At 33.8% G+C, this 16,935-nt stretch overlaps 1 protein-coding gene across 1 annotated transcript; it reads left to right on the plus strand.

Annotated features, from left to right (window-relative positions):
- Positions 1 to 7,476: 7,476 nt before the first annotated feature.
- Positions 7,477 to 8,537, plus strand: LOC131026669 (probable calcium-binding protein CML25). The gene has a single exon (XM_057956602.2). The coding sequence runs from the start codon at positions 7,896 to 7,898 to the stop codon at positions 8,415 to 8,417; it is 522 nt and encodes a 173-aa protein (XP_057812585.2). The 5' UTR covers positions 7,477 to 7,895; the 3' UTR covers positions 8,418 to 8,537.
- The last annotated feature ends 8,398 nt before the right edge of the window (positions 8,538 to 16,935 follow it).

A 16,935-nucleotide genomic window follows, 5' to 3' on the forward strand; every position in this document is an offset into this window, starting at 1 on the left:
AATGCATGTGCATTCCCCATTGTAATATTTTCACATACTACGGGTAGGCTCCCACCGTGGTTTTTCTCTTAACTGGGTTTTCCATGTCAAAAATCTTGGTGTTGTGTGTTGTGTTGTTAATTTTCTTGTCTGTTGTTGCTACAATTTATCAGTTTATGTTTTGAAGTTTAATTTGTTGAGATCCAGTGAAGACCGATTCACCCCCCCTCTCAGTCTTCCTTCTTCATTGCTGCTAACATAGATCATATCTATGAGTGAGAGTTTAAACATATATAGATACACAAAACACTTATCAATATATCAAAAATCATAAACTCAAATATAATACCAAAAGATATGAAAAATTCATAATAAAATATTAAAGTTGTGGAATACAACCTCACAGAACCCAGTGCACACCTATATGCAAATAACCTGTCACAACAATGGAAGATTCACAAAACACAAAGATTGCTTTGAAAACCTAGAGCAAAAGAATGCAATAATGATAATCATATTGGTTAAGGATTACAAAAGGATCAATCCTTATAAAAGGAGATCAAAACCTAAAAACATAAACCCTAAAAGCAATTAATATTCCTAAGTTTAGCTTCTTATTAGCTTAAGTGAAATAGAGAAAATGTGACTTAATTATTAAATCAATATGATTTAATTAATTAAGTAAACTAATACCTTTACTCTAACACCCCCCCTTAAGATGAAGTTAGGGAGAAGCTAAAAAACAACTAAGGACTAGATGCATCAAAGCCAAAGATGGGTCCCGACAATAAGGCCTGATGAGGTACCCAAGTACAATGAAATCTCTGTAACGTGGAGAAAAAGGAGAAAACCCAGTGGGAAAAAAACTCCTCTCCAAGAAGAGATGAAAGCTCAAGTGAAGGACTAAGAAGCCTCCAAACAAGAATTTTCCAAAAGATAGGAACAAAAGACAAGCATGAAGAATCACTAAAGCATGAACAAGTTGCAAACATTGTCATCAAATGATTGCTATGATGCTGAAATAAGAACCTCCTCTGAAACAAAAGATGATCAAGATCAAGAAGACATGAATATGCATGAGTGCCCTCAATGACACTACTCAAATTCGAATTAGATGACAAACATCTGGAATTTGAAGATACAAATGACACGAGTACCAACAGTCTAAAGAACTGATCAAATGAAAAAATGGAAGGTCATCTCCATAAATATGAATGCAAGAGTGTCCATATGGTAAGTATTCCATCTCACTGAAATGCATGGGTAACTAGCTGATGCATCTGCCTAGTACATAGGAACAAATATTGAATACATATCTCACTCCAATATGAAACCAGGGAAGTATTAGCACCAATAGTAGAAACTTTCCCATAATGTTGACAAGGGAGAGGTATGACAGGTACACTGAATCTTAAAGCCATAATGTAGTGCATGAAGAAAAACCAAGACCATCTAACTGTGCAAACATGAAAGTACAAGAAAATACAAAGGGTGTGCAAATCAAGGCACACACGAATGAGAAAGATATGAAGGAAAACAAAGGCAAACATCAAACCCCCATGACACTTTATATCATAGTGGGAGTACAATAAGGCACAAAACTAATGTGCAAGATCCCATAATACATGTGCAATACAGAGGCACTTTATCTCAATGTGATTACAAAATAATAAGTGCTTACAATGAAATCTCATAATGTCAAAAAAAGACATAAGACTAGAAATACATGAAGCACAACCAAAAATGAGTCATCCCACGCAAACAAGAAGTTTATACAATGTCATATGTCTAAGTAATTCACCAAAGTGTGAAAACACAAAAAACTGAATAAAATGTACCTGGAGTAAAATATGGAAAAAGTGCATGGATGGTTGTGAAGATCTTTGAAACAACATCCCAATGCCGCTGGAATCACGAAAAATGAAGAAACTGGTGAAAAGTTACAAACTCGGGACTAAAAATGGTACCTCTTACTTCAAATGGTTGTAGAATGTACCAGCAGCAAAATCAGGTGATGAAACACACAAATCTGGAAAGTAGACGAAACTTGCTTTCCAACGATATCTTGTTTGCCAAAAAACAATATCGTATGCCCAAGTTATGACCAAAAAATAAAAAATAAAAAACCCTCTTTTAGGGCACAAAGAGGGTCACAGGGAGCCATGCAAGCCATATGTACCACTGATTGTACCACTGACGTGTGTGCAAGCGGTACGACCGTACAAATTTTTGTGCCGCGTAAAGTGTGCCAATAAAAAAATCACCAAAAGAAAATTTTGACCTCCGATTTTTGACAATTTGATAGGCGATTTAGGGGTTTTTGGGCCTTGAGCATGATGGTGACCTTTTTTTGTGCCAAAGTGCCCATATTTTTCAACTACGCCCCCCCACCCCACAAGATGAAAAACCAAACTCCAGGACAATCTGAAAGCCGAAAAGAAAGGTAAGAGAAAAAAATGCTTCAGACAATATCTTGTGTACTTGGTAAAATTTTGAACCACAAATCTGAATAGGGCTCTCCAAGACCTTTCCGATGCCTATTCGTTTTCTGAAAAAGGAGTTCATTTGCCCAAGTTATGGGTCCTAGAGTGTAGAAAAACACTCTGACTTTGACGAAAAAAAACAAGTACAAAATGGAAAAATCTGCAAACCTCACCTCTAGATCTAAAAAGAGCTCAAAGAGAGCTTTCCGGTGCCTATTTGTTTATGAAAAATCGGCTCCGTTTGCCCAAGTCATGATGAAAAAATCACCTCTAGGTCAAATAGGCCTTTTAAAAAAATAAACCCCACCCTCCTAGTTGCAGGGCGGAGCGGCGGTGGAGGTTGTGCGGGGTAGTCGGGCATTTGGGACATGATTTTTTATTGGGCACATATTTCATGAAAAAAAATTTAAAAAATATTTTTGAGCAGTTTTACGGCATGCCCATGCCACTTACAACACCATTGCAGCCAGCTTCAGCGGTTACTGCCTTCTATCAATGTACCTAAATTTAGCTTAAGAGAAATAGAGAAAAGGTGACTTCTAACATAAAAACTTAGAGAAAAATATCTCCATATTACAATGAAGCTAATTATTTTAATCATCATTATGAACATAACATCTAAACTCAACCCATTAATCTAAACTAATTAATTTAATGCCATATAATTACAGTGACAAGACCTACTTATTAATTTAAAAAATTATTTTATTATTTTTGTCAATAAATATCTAAATTACTTGTATATGTGCTACTTCTAGATTTTATTGTGAAGCAAAAAACACTCACACAATCAAATCTAAAAGCAACACATATATATACACTCATAGATTCTAAAAATCTATCTATATTGATCTAAATTACCTTCCATTTATTATGTTGAGAGGCATCTACAATGACATCAAAATGTCCGTAAACAAAAATTCATTTTTGGTATGCCGAGAAGCATCTACAATGACATCAAAATGCCAATAAACACAAATTCAATTTTGAAACAATTTGACATGCAAATGAGGGTAAATGCATGAAATATGCCATCTTTTGGTTTTTGTGGAGGCGTTATTTTATTAGTCCAAATAAAATAGAACCCTCGCCACTTGTCTCCCAACTATATGAAACTGTTACATTCAAATGATAGTGAAAGAGTGCAATAATATTTTAAAGGGAACAATCAACTCTATTATTATCCATATTTTTGAAACTCTTGTATACTACTAATATTGTTGCAATTGTCATATTCCCTTCTATTATAAGATATCTCTCGGCATAATTTACCTATATTTTTTTAATATAGATATACTAGTAAAATAATATTACACATATTAAAAAATAAGAAAAAATAATTGCACCCTAAAATTATTATTTTTCTTAAATGTGAAAAAAAAATTATTATTATTAGGTGTGAAGAAATATTAAAAATCTTCACACCTAATATTTCTTCAATCGATAGGAGGTCACCAATTTATTAGTTCCTATCGATACGCAGGAATACTAATGCATTCATTTGATGCATTTTTTTTTTAAAGGCAGCCAATAAATAGAGACTATTTTCTAAAATTTGCTCATATTTCTATAGTTTCAATTTTTGCATATTTTTTTTCAATTCAAATACTAATTTGTTATTGGTGTATTCTGCAAATAGTCATTGCAAAAAATCTATTTTCTCCAATTATTTAGTCATTTTTTTCAAGAACCATACAAAGCATCAATAAACTTTGGTCTGGTTGATTATGATAGATGGTCCCTGAAATCCACAAAGATCTACCAAAATCTTATCTCTAAATAAAATTTTATTTTCTAAGATGTATTTTCCTAACAAATGTCATATAATTCAATGCATATTTAATATACTTTTTGACAATTGTATATATATTGAATACATAGAACTATTACTATTGTACATTTTACTGTATATCCACTTGGCACATTAAATTTTATAATATGCATACAACAGTAATTGTCTCGAAACATCTTCTCTTGGTTAATGCATGCACATGAATTTTTGTGCAACCATTCGATGTATTAATTATTGACTCCAGACTTTTTTGTTTATTTCGCCTATATATTTGACCATTGCTGCAGATAGTTCTTTGGAAGGTGAGTACGTGCAGAGAGAAAGAGAAAAGAGGGATGCGAATATTTATTGTTTCGTTTTTTATTTTCAACTAATTTTGTTGCCTCTACCATAATAGTAACATATATTCATTGTATACAACTATGATTGTAGTGAATTTTGTGAAGATGGCAAAACATTTTCTCTATGGCCTGTTTTTTCCCATTGGCTAATTTATCATGGAGTTTTCCAGAAATATCTAGAAATTTTACTCACTAATTTGCAATCACCAAAATTTTGAAGAAAATTTATAGACCAAATTTTTGAGGTATTCCAATTTGAAATAAGGATTTCTAGACATAGAAGCAATTAGAAGACATTTTAGGTGTAAACCGAGAAAGATGTAAGTAATATGTTCGCCAAAATTGGAAGTAGACTGTGTAAATGTAGATTTGATGTATGAGATCTTCCTTGTGGAAGTTAACAAGGGGATTCTTTGTTTGTTTGTCTTATGTATTGTTCAATGGAGTATACATTCTTTGCTCCCCGTTAGATTCAAGCTTGTGCCTACTCTATATAGTGCAACTATACTTTAACCATGTTGACAATAGAATTTGGAATACGCACATGTCGTAGCACCCTTGGATTCAAAATTGTATCTTATGGTTCCTTTGCTACAGATGCTTACTTAGGCGAGAATGTCTATGCAATTGGATAAGCTACTAGCTATGGGTATGGATCTCTACCACGATCCAAACCTCAGTCACGATCTATGCATGTATTATATAGGGTAAATGGTGAAACTGTATTTGTTGTTGTTGGCTATTACTATGTCCCCCTCTTTGTTGCTTATGCTAGATCTACTGACTCCACTAGAAGGGATGCCCACTCTTCTAATTGACACTAGGTGTTGATCTGCTATGTTGTGAGACTGTATAGATTAAATGCACCTTCACCGCTATATATTCATTGTATATTCTTGTATTAATGGTTTGTGAATTATTCCTCCCCTGGCTCTGGCTATTTCGCCTCCCAAGTGGGAGGAAGGAGAAGAAGAAAAAGACCTAGAAGATGGTTGATCCATGTTGGACCTGACTCCTGACTCCACTGATGTATGGGGCAAGAAAGATGATCAAGATCCTCCTCCCTTGGCTGCCACTGCTTTAGCTACTTGAGAAAGTTTTTTGATGAATAGCTTTGTTTTTTGGCTCCAACTTTTTTCCGTGTGACTCTCGCAGGGTGATCTTGTATCCCCCGACCTTTTTTTGTGAATATGTACTTTAATATTTTTATCTAATTGAGAAGGCCTATTCATCAAAAAATTATTAGTTTTGCTTTCACTAATATTTTTTACGGTATGTATGTCTTGGATTCATTTTTCTTGGCTTTGCTAAAATAAAATTCTCATCTTTGGCAGGATTCTTCAAGAGCCTATTTTTTTAGGAGACAAAGATAATTGTTTCAAGTGGAGTTCGCACAGAAATAGATACAAAAGAGATATGCTTTTAAAGTAATATCAAACCCTAAGCCTATGACCCGCTTTTGAAGAATTTTTGAAATTTACTCTCCTTTGCAGTTGCAATTTTGGATAAAGTCCTATATAGGAGTTGGGATAGATCTAGGAACCCTTGAATATCTACATTGATAGTCCACAACTTCCTCAGCACAATGCCATTGACTTGTTGCTTTCACTGTAATAAGTATGGGCATTGCACTGAATGACTAACGCTTGTGGATTTTGAAAATCCGAATGGTTGGATAAGGAAGTAATGATTAAGATTCATTTCTCATCTCTCCTATGCCTCTTATTGTACATTCTTCAAATAGTGCAGATTAATGGGATGTGGCTAATCTAGAATTTCTTACGTCTTTTTTAAATGCACGTGAACATCCTTGGCACTTATGACATTTCCCAAAATTGTGTGAGACCCACTCATATAGCTCTAATGAAACACATTCAGGTCTCAACCTCGTATTATTGTTCCTATCAGTAACCAGTTGATATTGAACTCCAATAGACATTATCCTTAGGTTGTCTACTCCAAATCAGATGATTCTCTAGCTGATGCTCATTGGCATACACGATTTGTAGCCTCTGTTCATGGCACTTCCATGGCATTGCAACTCCCATGGTGGTTGTGTGAGTGGATCTAGTACAAGTAGCACCCCACATCAATAGCTTGGTGGCACATGTAATTCTTCCCTTCAGAACATATCACAAAAAGGTATTCAACTTACCTTATTTCTACTTAATATACATTATGTAAACTTATCAATATTAGTGCACAACTCTTATCATTTCTACAGATTAAAAGTCAAAGGACATAATTCCATATCTATTGAAAACTCAAGTGCAAGGAAAGCAGGGACATCTTCGAAGGAGATGTGCTCATTGTCTACAAAGCCACACTTGATAAAGTGAACAAGTCAAGGGAAGTCCCTCGTGTTAATTTGACAGATTCAAAAGCTAAAATGACAATTATAGTTAATGCTACTGGTGAGCTCATACAAAAATATGAAGACAAGATAGTGCCAAAATCCACAATTTACTGAAAAGACAAATTTATTATACTATGTTGTGACCCATTGTCTTCCTCCTATTTAACATCTTAACAAAATTTGTTCACGATAAGATTGCACAAAACCTAAAACAAAATGTCTCACACCAAAACTTTACAGAAATCAAAAACATCTCAGCAAGAACACGACACTTTGTGTCTATTGTAAAATATAAGAAATCAATCCACAAAATAAATTGGGATCTCTCTAAATGGGCAGCTCATAAATACTGAACAAAATAGTTTAAAATAATATTTGGAATTTCTCTAAATCGGCAGCTCATAAATAATAATAATAATAAATATTTTAGTCAAAAATCTAGATGAAGAAGATTCCAGAAAGCCGGGTAACGAAAAACGACCTCCGACCTCCGGACAAAAACAAGTATCCAGAGAAAGAGAAATTCATAAACTGCAAAAATTTAAAAAGAAAGCATCTGCATAAATACCGAAGGAGAAGAACAAAGCAGACAAATTATATGGAAGATATGGAGAATAATCGCATCAGCCGACTGGTTAGGGTTTAAAAATGTGAAGCTTTAAATTCGCACACATCTTTCCTGCATCTCATATTCAGGTTGCTTCAAAAATCACAAATGCAAAGAAAAAGAAAAAAAATTCTTTGGCTTTGATAAGATATGGAGGATAATCGCCTCAGCCGACAGGTTAGGGTTTAAGAAAGTGAAGCTTTTAAACTCACGCACATCTTTCCTATCATCTCCATATGAAGGTTGCTTCAAAAATCTCAAATACAAAGAAAGCAAAAGAATTTCATGTGCTCTGATAAGATTACTCTCTGAGTGACTCAAAATTTCCTCTTCTATAATGGGCCTCCGGCGATTTCTCACGCGCCGGAAAAAATCGCCGAAAGATCATGCCTGTCTGAGCAACGATTTCCCGACCGATTGTCCGTTGCCAAGCACCGCAGAGCTGGAGAATGTGTTCAACAAATTTGACGCGAACGGCGACGGAAAAATATCGGTGTCGGAGTTGGGCGACGTTATGCGATCGCTAGGCAACGATCCGACGGACGACGAGCTACGGTTGATAATGGCGGAGGCGGATTTGGATGGAGATGGCTTTTTGAACTTGCCGGAATTCATGGCGCTTAATACGGAGGGCGTTGACAGCGTGGCAAGGCTGCGTGACCTGGCAAATGCTTTTAACATGTTCGACATGGATGGGAGTGGGTTTATTTCTGCTGCTGAGCTCCACGTTGTGCTTGGGAAATTGGGAGAAAGTTGCAGTTTGGATGAGTGTCGGCGTATGATTGGACGCGTCGATGCTGACGGGGATGGCCAGGTCAGCTACAACGAGTTCTTGGCCATGATGAATGCTCCTTGTTAATATCATCATCCACTTTGTTTTAGGACAAAGGTGTAAACCTACTTCGAGGGCAAACAATTTGTTTGGGTCTATTTTTTAATAATTTTTGAATTCAATATTTGAACTAGATTTAATTGGCAATAGCATTAGGAAAAGAGGTGTGTTTATCTTGCTGTCCTTCCTAAATTTATCTTCATAGATTTGTAAGTGTCTATTTTTCAACTCCCTGAGCTTTCTATCAATCATCTAATGGTGTGTGATTTGAAATGTTGATGCAAACAAACACACACAATCCAAACCAGAAGCAAGCATAATTACTAATATGGATTATGGAAAACTAATATCTTTAAGACAAATGTTTCATTTTTAGTGTAATATAGTGCGTTTTTTTAGTAGATACACGTGTAAGTGATAGAATTTGATTCTCTTCGATTTATTATATTATTTGAATAGGGAAAGGTTTCTTCGTATCTTGATTATTTTTTCAATGTTTTTGAATTCTAGCACTTGAACCAGATCCAATAGATCAACAGTAGCAGCAGGAAAAGACATCTGTTTGCTTTTTAGTGTAATATAGTGCTTAAGCTCAACCGTTTGGATCTTGCATTTTTGGGGTACAGACGTGTAAGTGGTGTAAAATTTGATGCTCTTTGATTTGTTTAGATTATAAATGGGGAAACGTTTCTCTGTAACTTGACTATTTTTCTAACTATTTTAGAATTTTAGTACTTGAAATAGATCCAATTGATTGGCAATACCATTAAGAAAACACATATGTTTCGTTTTCAATGTAATATAGTGCTTGAGGTCAAATATTTGAATTTTGCACTTTTGGGTAGAGATAGTGTAAGTGCTATAGAATTTGATGCTCTTTTATTTGTTTAGATAGGGAAAGTTATTTTTTTGGTGAATTCATTTGCTCTTATACTATCTTAGGATTTCACTTTGATGGTTGTGGGAGTTATATCTTCACTGTTTTAGAGTTTCAAATATGTAGTTTTTATTGCATCATCATTCTTAGATCTAGTTAGGGTTTTATTTATGTCGAGAGGCATCTACAATGACATCAAAGTGTTCGTAAACAAAAAACCATTTTTGAAACAATGACATGCAAATGATTGGTAAATGCATGAAATATGTCATGTTTCAACTTTTGTGGAGGTGTTATTTTATTGCTCCAAATAAAATAGAACCCTCGCCACTTGTCTCCAACTAGATTCACAGTTTTTTGCATGCATGACTTTAATAGATTTGTATTCTTGGTATTTAGTATTTTAGAAGAACATTTATTTTACAAATGATTTTCTTCTATTATAAGATATCTCTCGGCATATTTTACATATCTTTTCTAAATATAGGTATACTAGTCTTATTCAATTTTATTTGAATGATATTTTTTTTTTAAAGGGTTTGAATTTTATTGTGTAATATCGTTTTTGGCATTGCAGTATCATTCTTAGATCTAGTTAGGGTTTTATTCTTATTCATTCTTATTTGATTGATATATTTTCTTCTTCTAGGGTTTGAGTTTTATTGTGTAATATCACTTTTAGCAACCCTGCCCACCCTTGATTACCTCATTAGAGCTTCCTTTTTAGATTTGATTATTGACTAATTTCTTGATTTACATCTTAGATTTGTTAATTAATGTAGAGCTTTTGGATTCGATTGTGTTAGTGAGTTTTTTACCATCTTAAAGCACAATTCCCTCCCATGAAGGGTATCTATTAATGATATCTTGGATTTGGTTAGGATTTTATTCTTATTTGAATGATATATTTTTTGTCTTCTAGGTTTGTGTTTTATTGTGTAATATCACTTTTACCAACCCTATCCACCCTTGATTAACTCATTAGGGCTTCATTTTAAGATTTGATCATCGATTGATTTCTTGATTTACTTTAAAACAACTTATTTCTATTTTTATTCATTTTCATTAGGGATTGGAATTTTATTGTAATTGCTATATTTTTATCATGGAGATTTTTTTTCCCTTCCTTACTAAGATCACTTCCTATGTCACTCGTACACATTATGATGACACATATTTATTTGTGTTAGTGACTTATAGCTAAGATGACATCCTATATGCATTTGATAGAACTATGGAGCATGATGGTTTTTCTTTTACATCTACATATTCCCCTCCATATGCCTCTCTTGAATCGTATTTCCTTGAGGAATATAATGGTGTAGCTACACTTGTTCATCTTTACATACATATGATGATAATGCACCTTCTCCCATGCCTCATGATAAACTTATTCATTTATCTTTACCAATTTTTAACGATTATCATGAGCCAATAGTGAGATTTCTCATGATTGTATTTCTTCCATCACTGGTGATCTAGGCCTATACATGATAAAGTCATGAGGCTGCTAGTACTTATTCTCTATCATACAAATAATGGTCCATTGATAACATGTTTAGCATTAAGCATGGTGATAGTTCTTTATATTCTTTTGATGAATATGATGGTTCTTTATTTCATAATGATTTGATTCTTCATTTGTCTACTAATAACCCCCCCTTAGTTAAGATCTACTCAATTTCTACATGCATCATGATATAAAACTTTTTCATAGAAACCTAAATGTGGACCCTCTTGTGTTTTATTCTAATGTGTCTTTGAGAAATTGTGGACTATATTATTTCCACCCTCTTGTAAATAATCATTTAGCTCAAATATACCTAAGGATGAAGAACACTATGGTGATCTCTCGCAATTTTTACTTGATATATGTGAGAATAATGTTTCATTAATTGATACATCTTTTACCTTATCCACCATGTTTACACGTGATATGATGCATAGAAATTTACATATGTGACATGTTAATCATGATATCTTACCTTATGTGAACAACCTTGTCACAAAGATTTATTGTCTAGAATAAAATGGCACAAATATTTTAAATACAAGATAGTACTACAAAAATATCCCATTATCCTTTAGTTTGTGGAATTTTTCCAAGTGAATTTGTGCACCTTGTTTTGAAAAATTATGATATTCAAGGTGATTAATTATAAAATTTTAATACTTCCAATTAATATACCTCCCTTACTTTATGAGGATCAATTATTCACTAAGATGTTTCCATCAACCTTAAGTAATGATGTTCTTAAATGGTTTTATTTGTTGACTCATACTTCCATTAATTCCTTCAAGGATTTGGCTAACGTGTTCACGAAACATGTTCATTATAATATTGAGCCTAACTTGTTGATCAATCAACTCATTCAATGAAAACAAAAGGAATAACCCTATTTATCATTATATTTTATTTTGCATAATACTATGTTGTCTCCATTATGAGATGGTGAGCTTCAACAAACCATTTAAATATTGTATATACAAGTGTATTATGTTTTTTTATCATTCATTTTTAGAATTATGTGTTAGTGTGATGTTCTTTATTAGAATATCCATGTGTATACCAATTTATTTAAAATAGCACTTCCCCCTTTTTCCATGAGTTAACATCATACCATGTTTAGAAAATGAGGGAAATAGGAATGTACCTAATGATTTTCCTAATGATCATAATAAAATTTATAAAGCAAAGCTATTTAAAGAGTTCACTACAATGAAAGAGCTTCCACAAATAGAATTGGGACAAATTTTGAAATACAATCACATTACCTTACCTCTTGTCAACCTAATGGACAACTCAAAGCTTGCACCAAATAACACCAACTAATTTTTTCCTATCATCACATGTATATTTTTTATAGATAGATGCATGGAATTTAAACATAAATTTCAAGATATTATAGATAAAGAGGGCATAAAATTGAGTATAATTGTGAGTGTTAGCATTTTCACAAAAGGAGATTGTTAGCATCTCAGTAAGTTTGTTGGTATGAGGATATTGAGAAGGTTGTTGGAGATTGTTGATATAATTGAGAAAGGATGATTACTCTCTTAATAACATTATTTTGTCATTGATGTCAAGCAATTGATTTTCTGATTCAGTATGATGTTGCTATATCTTAATGAGTATGTTTTGATAAGTATAAAGATGTCGGTAAGAGACATAGAATGAATGTAAAAATAAAAGGGGAATAATAAGTTATTCAATGGGCAACTATTACCGAGTTAGACAGTGATGAGATTATGTTGTTTTGATTGTTTTGATATCCTATATATGAGTATTCAAAGATTGAACAAGAAGGAGAAAAGATTTCAAGCTATAGAATTAGTTAAGGCTTGATACTGTTCTATGTTACCAAGCAAGATGCTAGTCGGTAAACCCTAAGGTTATCACTATCGGTTAAAGAAGGCAGAATATCTACCGAGTAAAGTTCAGTATTTATCGAGTAACAATCGAGTAATAACTAAATGCGTTGGATGGATAAATACATTATTAAATGTAGAATACCAATGAGCTGGAGTTGATCAGATGATTGGTATGTCGTGCAAGAAGTTTGTTGAGGATCTACGACATCGAAAATACAAGAGAAAAGATCTACATCGCAAATTGAACGGTCATAACCTAGCACAAGTTCCAAGGCAAGGTAAATCATTTTCAGATCGAAGGATACAATGAACCTAATCATGTTTTAAGATCTGATGGCTAAGATTGACCATGGGAAATGTGATAAAAGAGATTAAGCAGTTAGGTATTGTTCATAAATAAGAAACTATTGATGAACAATGAATGCGGGCAAAATAGAAGAACAGTGACATGACAGTAGTGATCACCGAGCATAGAAGATTGAAGATCTGATTGAAGAACAGATTGAGAAGCCCAACAAGAAGCAAGATAAGTCTTATGAAAAGATTGTTTTGAGTATATAGAATCTGCTTTAGCATTTCAGATGTGAAGTTGCAAATATATTTTATTACTGTTATTTATTTTGTAAGTGACGGGAAATCTCTTAACCGAGTGGACTTAACAGTCTTATTTGTAAGCCCTCTAGCAAGGTAACATTCTAAATGAGTGTTTGAAATCCTTTGACAAAGGTCACTTCTAACAAAGTGCAAGACTCTAACAAGTCTGAGGGAAATCCCTTAACTGGGTCACATTTAGTAATGTGTTTTTGTAATCTGTAATTGGATTAGCTTTTAACCGAGCATACTCTAGAAGGGTATATTTCTTAGTGGGTCTGAAATCCCATAGTGATTTTTCCCTATTTGGGTTTCCACGTTAAATCTGGTGTTAAATGTGTTATGATGTTTTAAGTGTATCTGTTTATGAGTATTGAATGATTTACAGTCATAGTTGCATATCAGTAAAGGCTACCGAGGTTGAATCTGGTGAATATATTGTATTGTGAGTTTTTATGATTCACCCCCCCCCCCCCTCTCTCTCATCTTAACTAACAATTGGTATCAGAGCTTTGGACTCTAGAAGAAAAGTTTAAAGGTACTTGAGGAAAGATCTGAAGATGTATAAAAGGGATGCACCAAAGCTAAACAAGTCAAGTTTCTCCACATGGCAGAAAAGGATGAAGCTGCATTTATTAGGAATTGGAGAATATGCAACATATTATCTAGAGAATGATTACATAGCACCTAGCACCAACCTGATGACAATGGAAGAGATAAAGGAAAAGAAAGAACATATTCAAGCTATGATTGAAATAACATCAGCACTAACCAACTCAGAGTTTAATGATCTAGAAGGCTGCAATGATGCCAAAACGATGTGGACCAAGCTTATATCTGTGTATGGTGGTGATGAACATGTTCAGAGAGCAAAAGTAGACAGTCTAAGAGGTCAACTTGAATCCATGAGAATGAATGAAGGTGAGAACATAACCCAATATAGTACAAGGTTAAAGGAAACTCTCAATCAAATCAAAGGAGCAGGAGGAACTATTGAAGAAAAGGATGTAACAAGTAAGTTGCTTAGAACACTTCTACCCGCTTATGTCATTCGAGTCTCTACAATCAATGAATTAAGGTATGTGCCAAACATGTCGGTCTCTTTGGATGCTACTATCGGTAAGCTACATGCATTTGAGCTAAGTAATTTTGATAGCAGTGGGTCCTCGGTAAATAAAGTTGAATCTGCATTCAGTTCTTTTCATATTGGTGAATCTAATGATTACAATGATAGAATGTATAAGTATACTGAAGGAAATCACAGTGGAGCAAGTGAATGATTTCGCAAAAACATGGAAGAGGTACACAAACTATATGAAGAAATCAGAAAGCAAGAAGAGTTTGAAGCATTATTAGCCAAAAGGTTACCGAGAGGCAAAGATAAGTATAAAGGAAAGTTACCTTTAAAATGTTTTAACTATGATAGAATAGGACATATGGCTTCTAACTGTTCTGACAAGGAATCTAGTGAAAAGAGAGAATACCGAGATGACAGACAGAAAGACAACCAATACAGGGGACACTGAGACTTCAGAATGAAAGATAGAAAGACATGCCTAGTAGCTGATGAGGAATCCAACGATGATAAATCTGATGGGACTGATACAGAGGAAGTTGTTTATGTGGCTATCAAAGATGGATCAGATGAAGAAAGGTATGAAGAAAAAGCCCTAATATCTCACATAAATAAAAATGATTCTTGGATCATAGATAGTGGATGCTCACATCACATTACAGGTGATAAACACAAGTTTGTTAAATTAGAAGACTATGATGGAGGATATGTAAGATTTGGTAATGATGCACCATGTCCGGTGAAAGGTAAAGGATCTATAACACTTCTTGATAATGCTAAATGTGATGATGTATACTGGGTTGAAGGTTTGAAATACAATTTGTTGAGTGTAGCATAGCTAAACAATATAGGATACTGAATAGAATTCTAGAAGGGATGTGTCAAAGTTCATGACAAACATGGAAAGTTGGCTACTACTAGGACACAAACAAAAGGTAATACATTTCATCTTGACTCAACTCAGAACAATTGTCCATATGCTAAACTAGAAGATACCTGGTTATGGCATAAAAGGTTTTGTCATGTAAATTTTGATAACATGATCAAAATAAGTAAGAAGCATCGAGTAAGAGGTCTACCGAACCTGGAAAAACCTGAGAATACAATATGTCGAGGATGTCGGATGGGCGAGATGACAAAGTCAAGCTTTACAAGTAAGTCCTACACTTCTAAAGGAATTTTAGATCTAGTCCACACTGATCTTTGTGGTCCTATGAAAGTTCAAAGTTATTATGGAGATAAATACTTCATATTATTTGTGGATGATTACTCAAGAATGATGCCAGTCATGTTTTTAAAATAAAAATCAGAAGCCTTTCAAATGTTCAAATGGTATAAGGATAGAGTTGAAAAAGAAACAGGAAGACAATTGAAATGTCTAAGATCTGATAGAGGAGGAGAATTCATTTCTAATGAATTTAACCTATTTTGCAATGATCATGGTATAAAGAGACAAGTGTCTGCACCGAGAACTCCTCAGCAAAATGGGATAGCTGAAAGAAGAAACAGATCAACTGTAGATTGTGCCAGAACCCTGATGATAGAAAAGAGGGTACCTCAAACATTTTGGAGAGAAGCAATCAACACTGCAATTTACACCCTGAACTGAGTACAATTGAAGAAAGGAACTTTGAAGACACCATATGAAATCTGGTATGATAAGAAACCTAATGTAAGTTATTTTAAAATATTTGGAAGTAGATGTTATTTTCACAAAGATGACAGAAATGGAAAGTTTGATCAGAAAAGCGAGGAAGGAACATTTCTTGGTTATTCTTCTAGAAGTAAAGCATTTAAATGTCTGATCAAATCATCTAACAAAATAGTAGAAAGTGCAAATGTGAAAATTGATGAATTTGCAGAAAGAAATGATGAAGGAAATTCCAAAGAACCAGAAAATTATGAAGAATTTGTTTATGTTCAAGTGAGAAATTCTACCGAGAAAGTTGATGAAGAAAATGAAGAAAATACTCAGTTACCGAGTGATGAAGAAGATCAAATAGAGCATACCGAGCCCATATTAGCCAAGTATGTCAAGAGAAATCATGCATCAAGTCATATTATAGGAGATAAGGATGATCCACTGATGACAAGGAACAAACTGAGACAAAACACATGTCTGATATCTGAATTTGAACCGAGGATAGTAAAAGAGGCATTTAGTAATGAAGATTGGATAAATGCTATGACAAAAGAAATTGAACAAATCAAGAAGAATGAAACATGGACACTGGTCCCAAGACCAAAAGAGAAAAATGTAATCGGTACAAAGTGGATTTTCAGAAACAAGCTAAATGAAAAAGGAGAGGTCATTCGGAATAAAGCAAGACTAGTTTGCAAAGGATATGCTCAAGAAGAAGGAATTGATTATGGTGAGACTTTTGTCCCTATGGTAAGACTTGAAGGAGTAAGAACATTGTTGGCATATGTTGCTTACAAAAAATTCAAGGTATATCAAATGGATGTTAAATCTATATTTTTGAATGGTATACTAGAAGAAGAAGTGTATATTGAACAACCTGAAGGATTTATTGAAGACAAGAATAAAGATCAGGTATGTAAGTTGAACAAAGCTTTATATGGTTTAAAGCAAGCACCTAGAGCATGGTATGAAAGACTGCACTCTTATT

Source organism: Cryptomeria japonica, chromosome 11 (assembly GCF_030272615.1).
Source record: "Cryptomeria japonica chromosome 11, Sugi_1.0, whole genome shotgun sequence".
NCBI classification, from domain to species: Eukaryota; Viridiplantae; Streptophyta; class Pinopsida; order Cupressales; family Cupressaceae; genus Cryptomeria; species Cryptomeria japonica.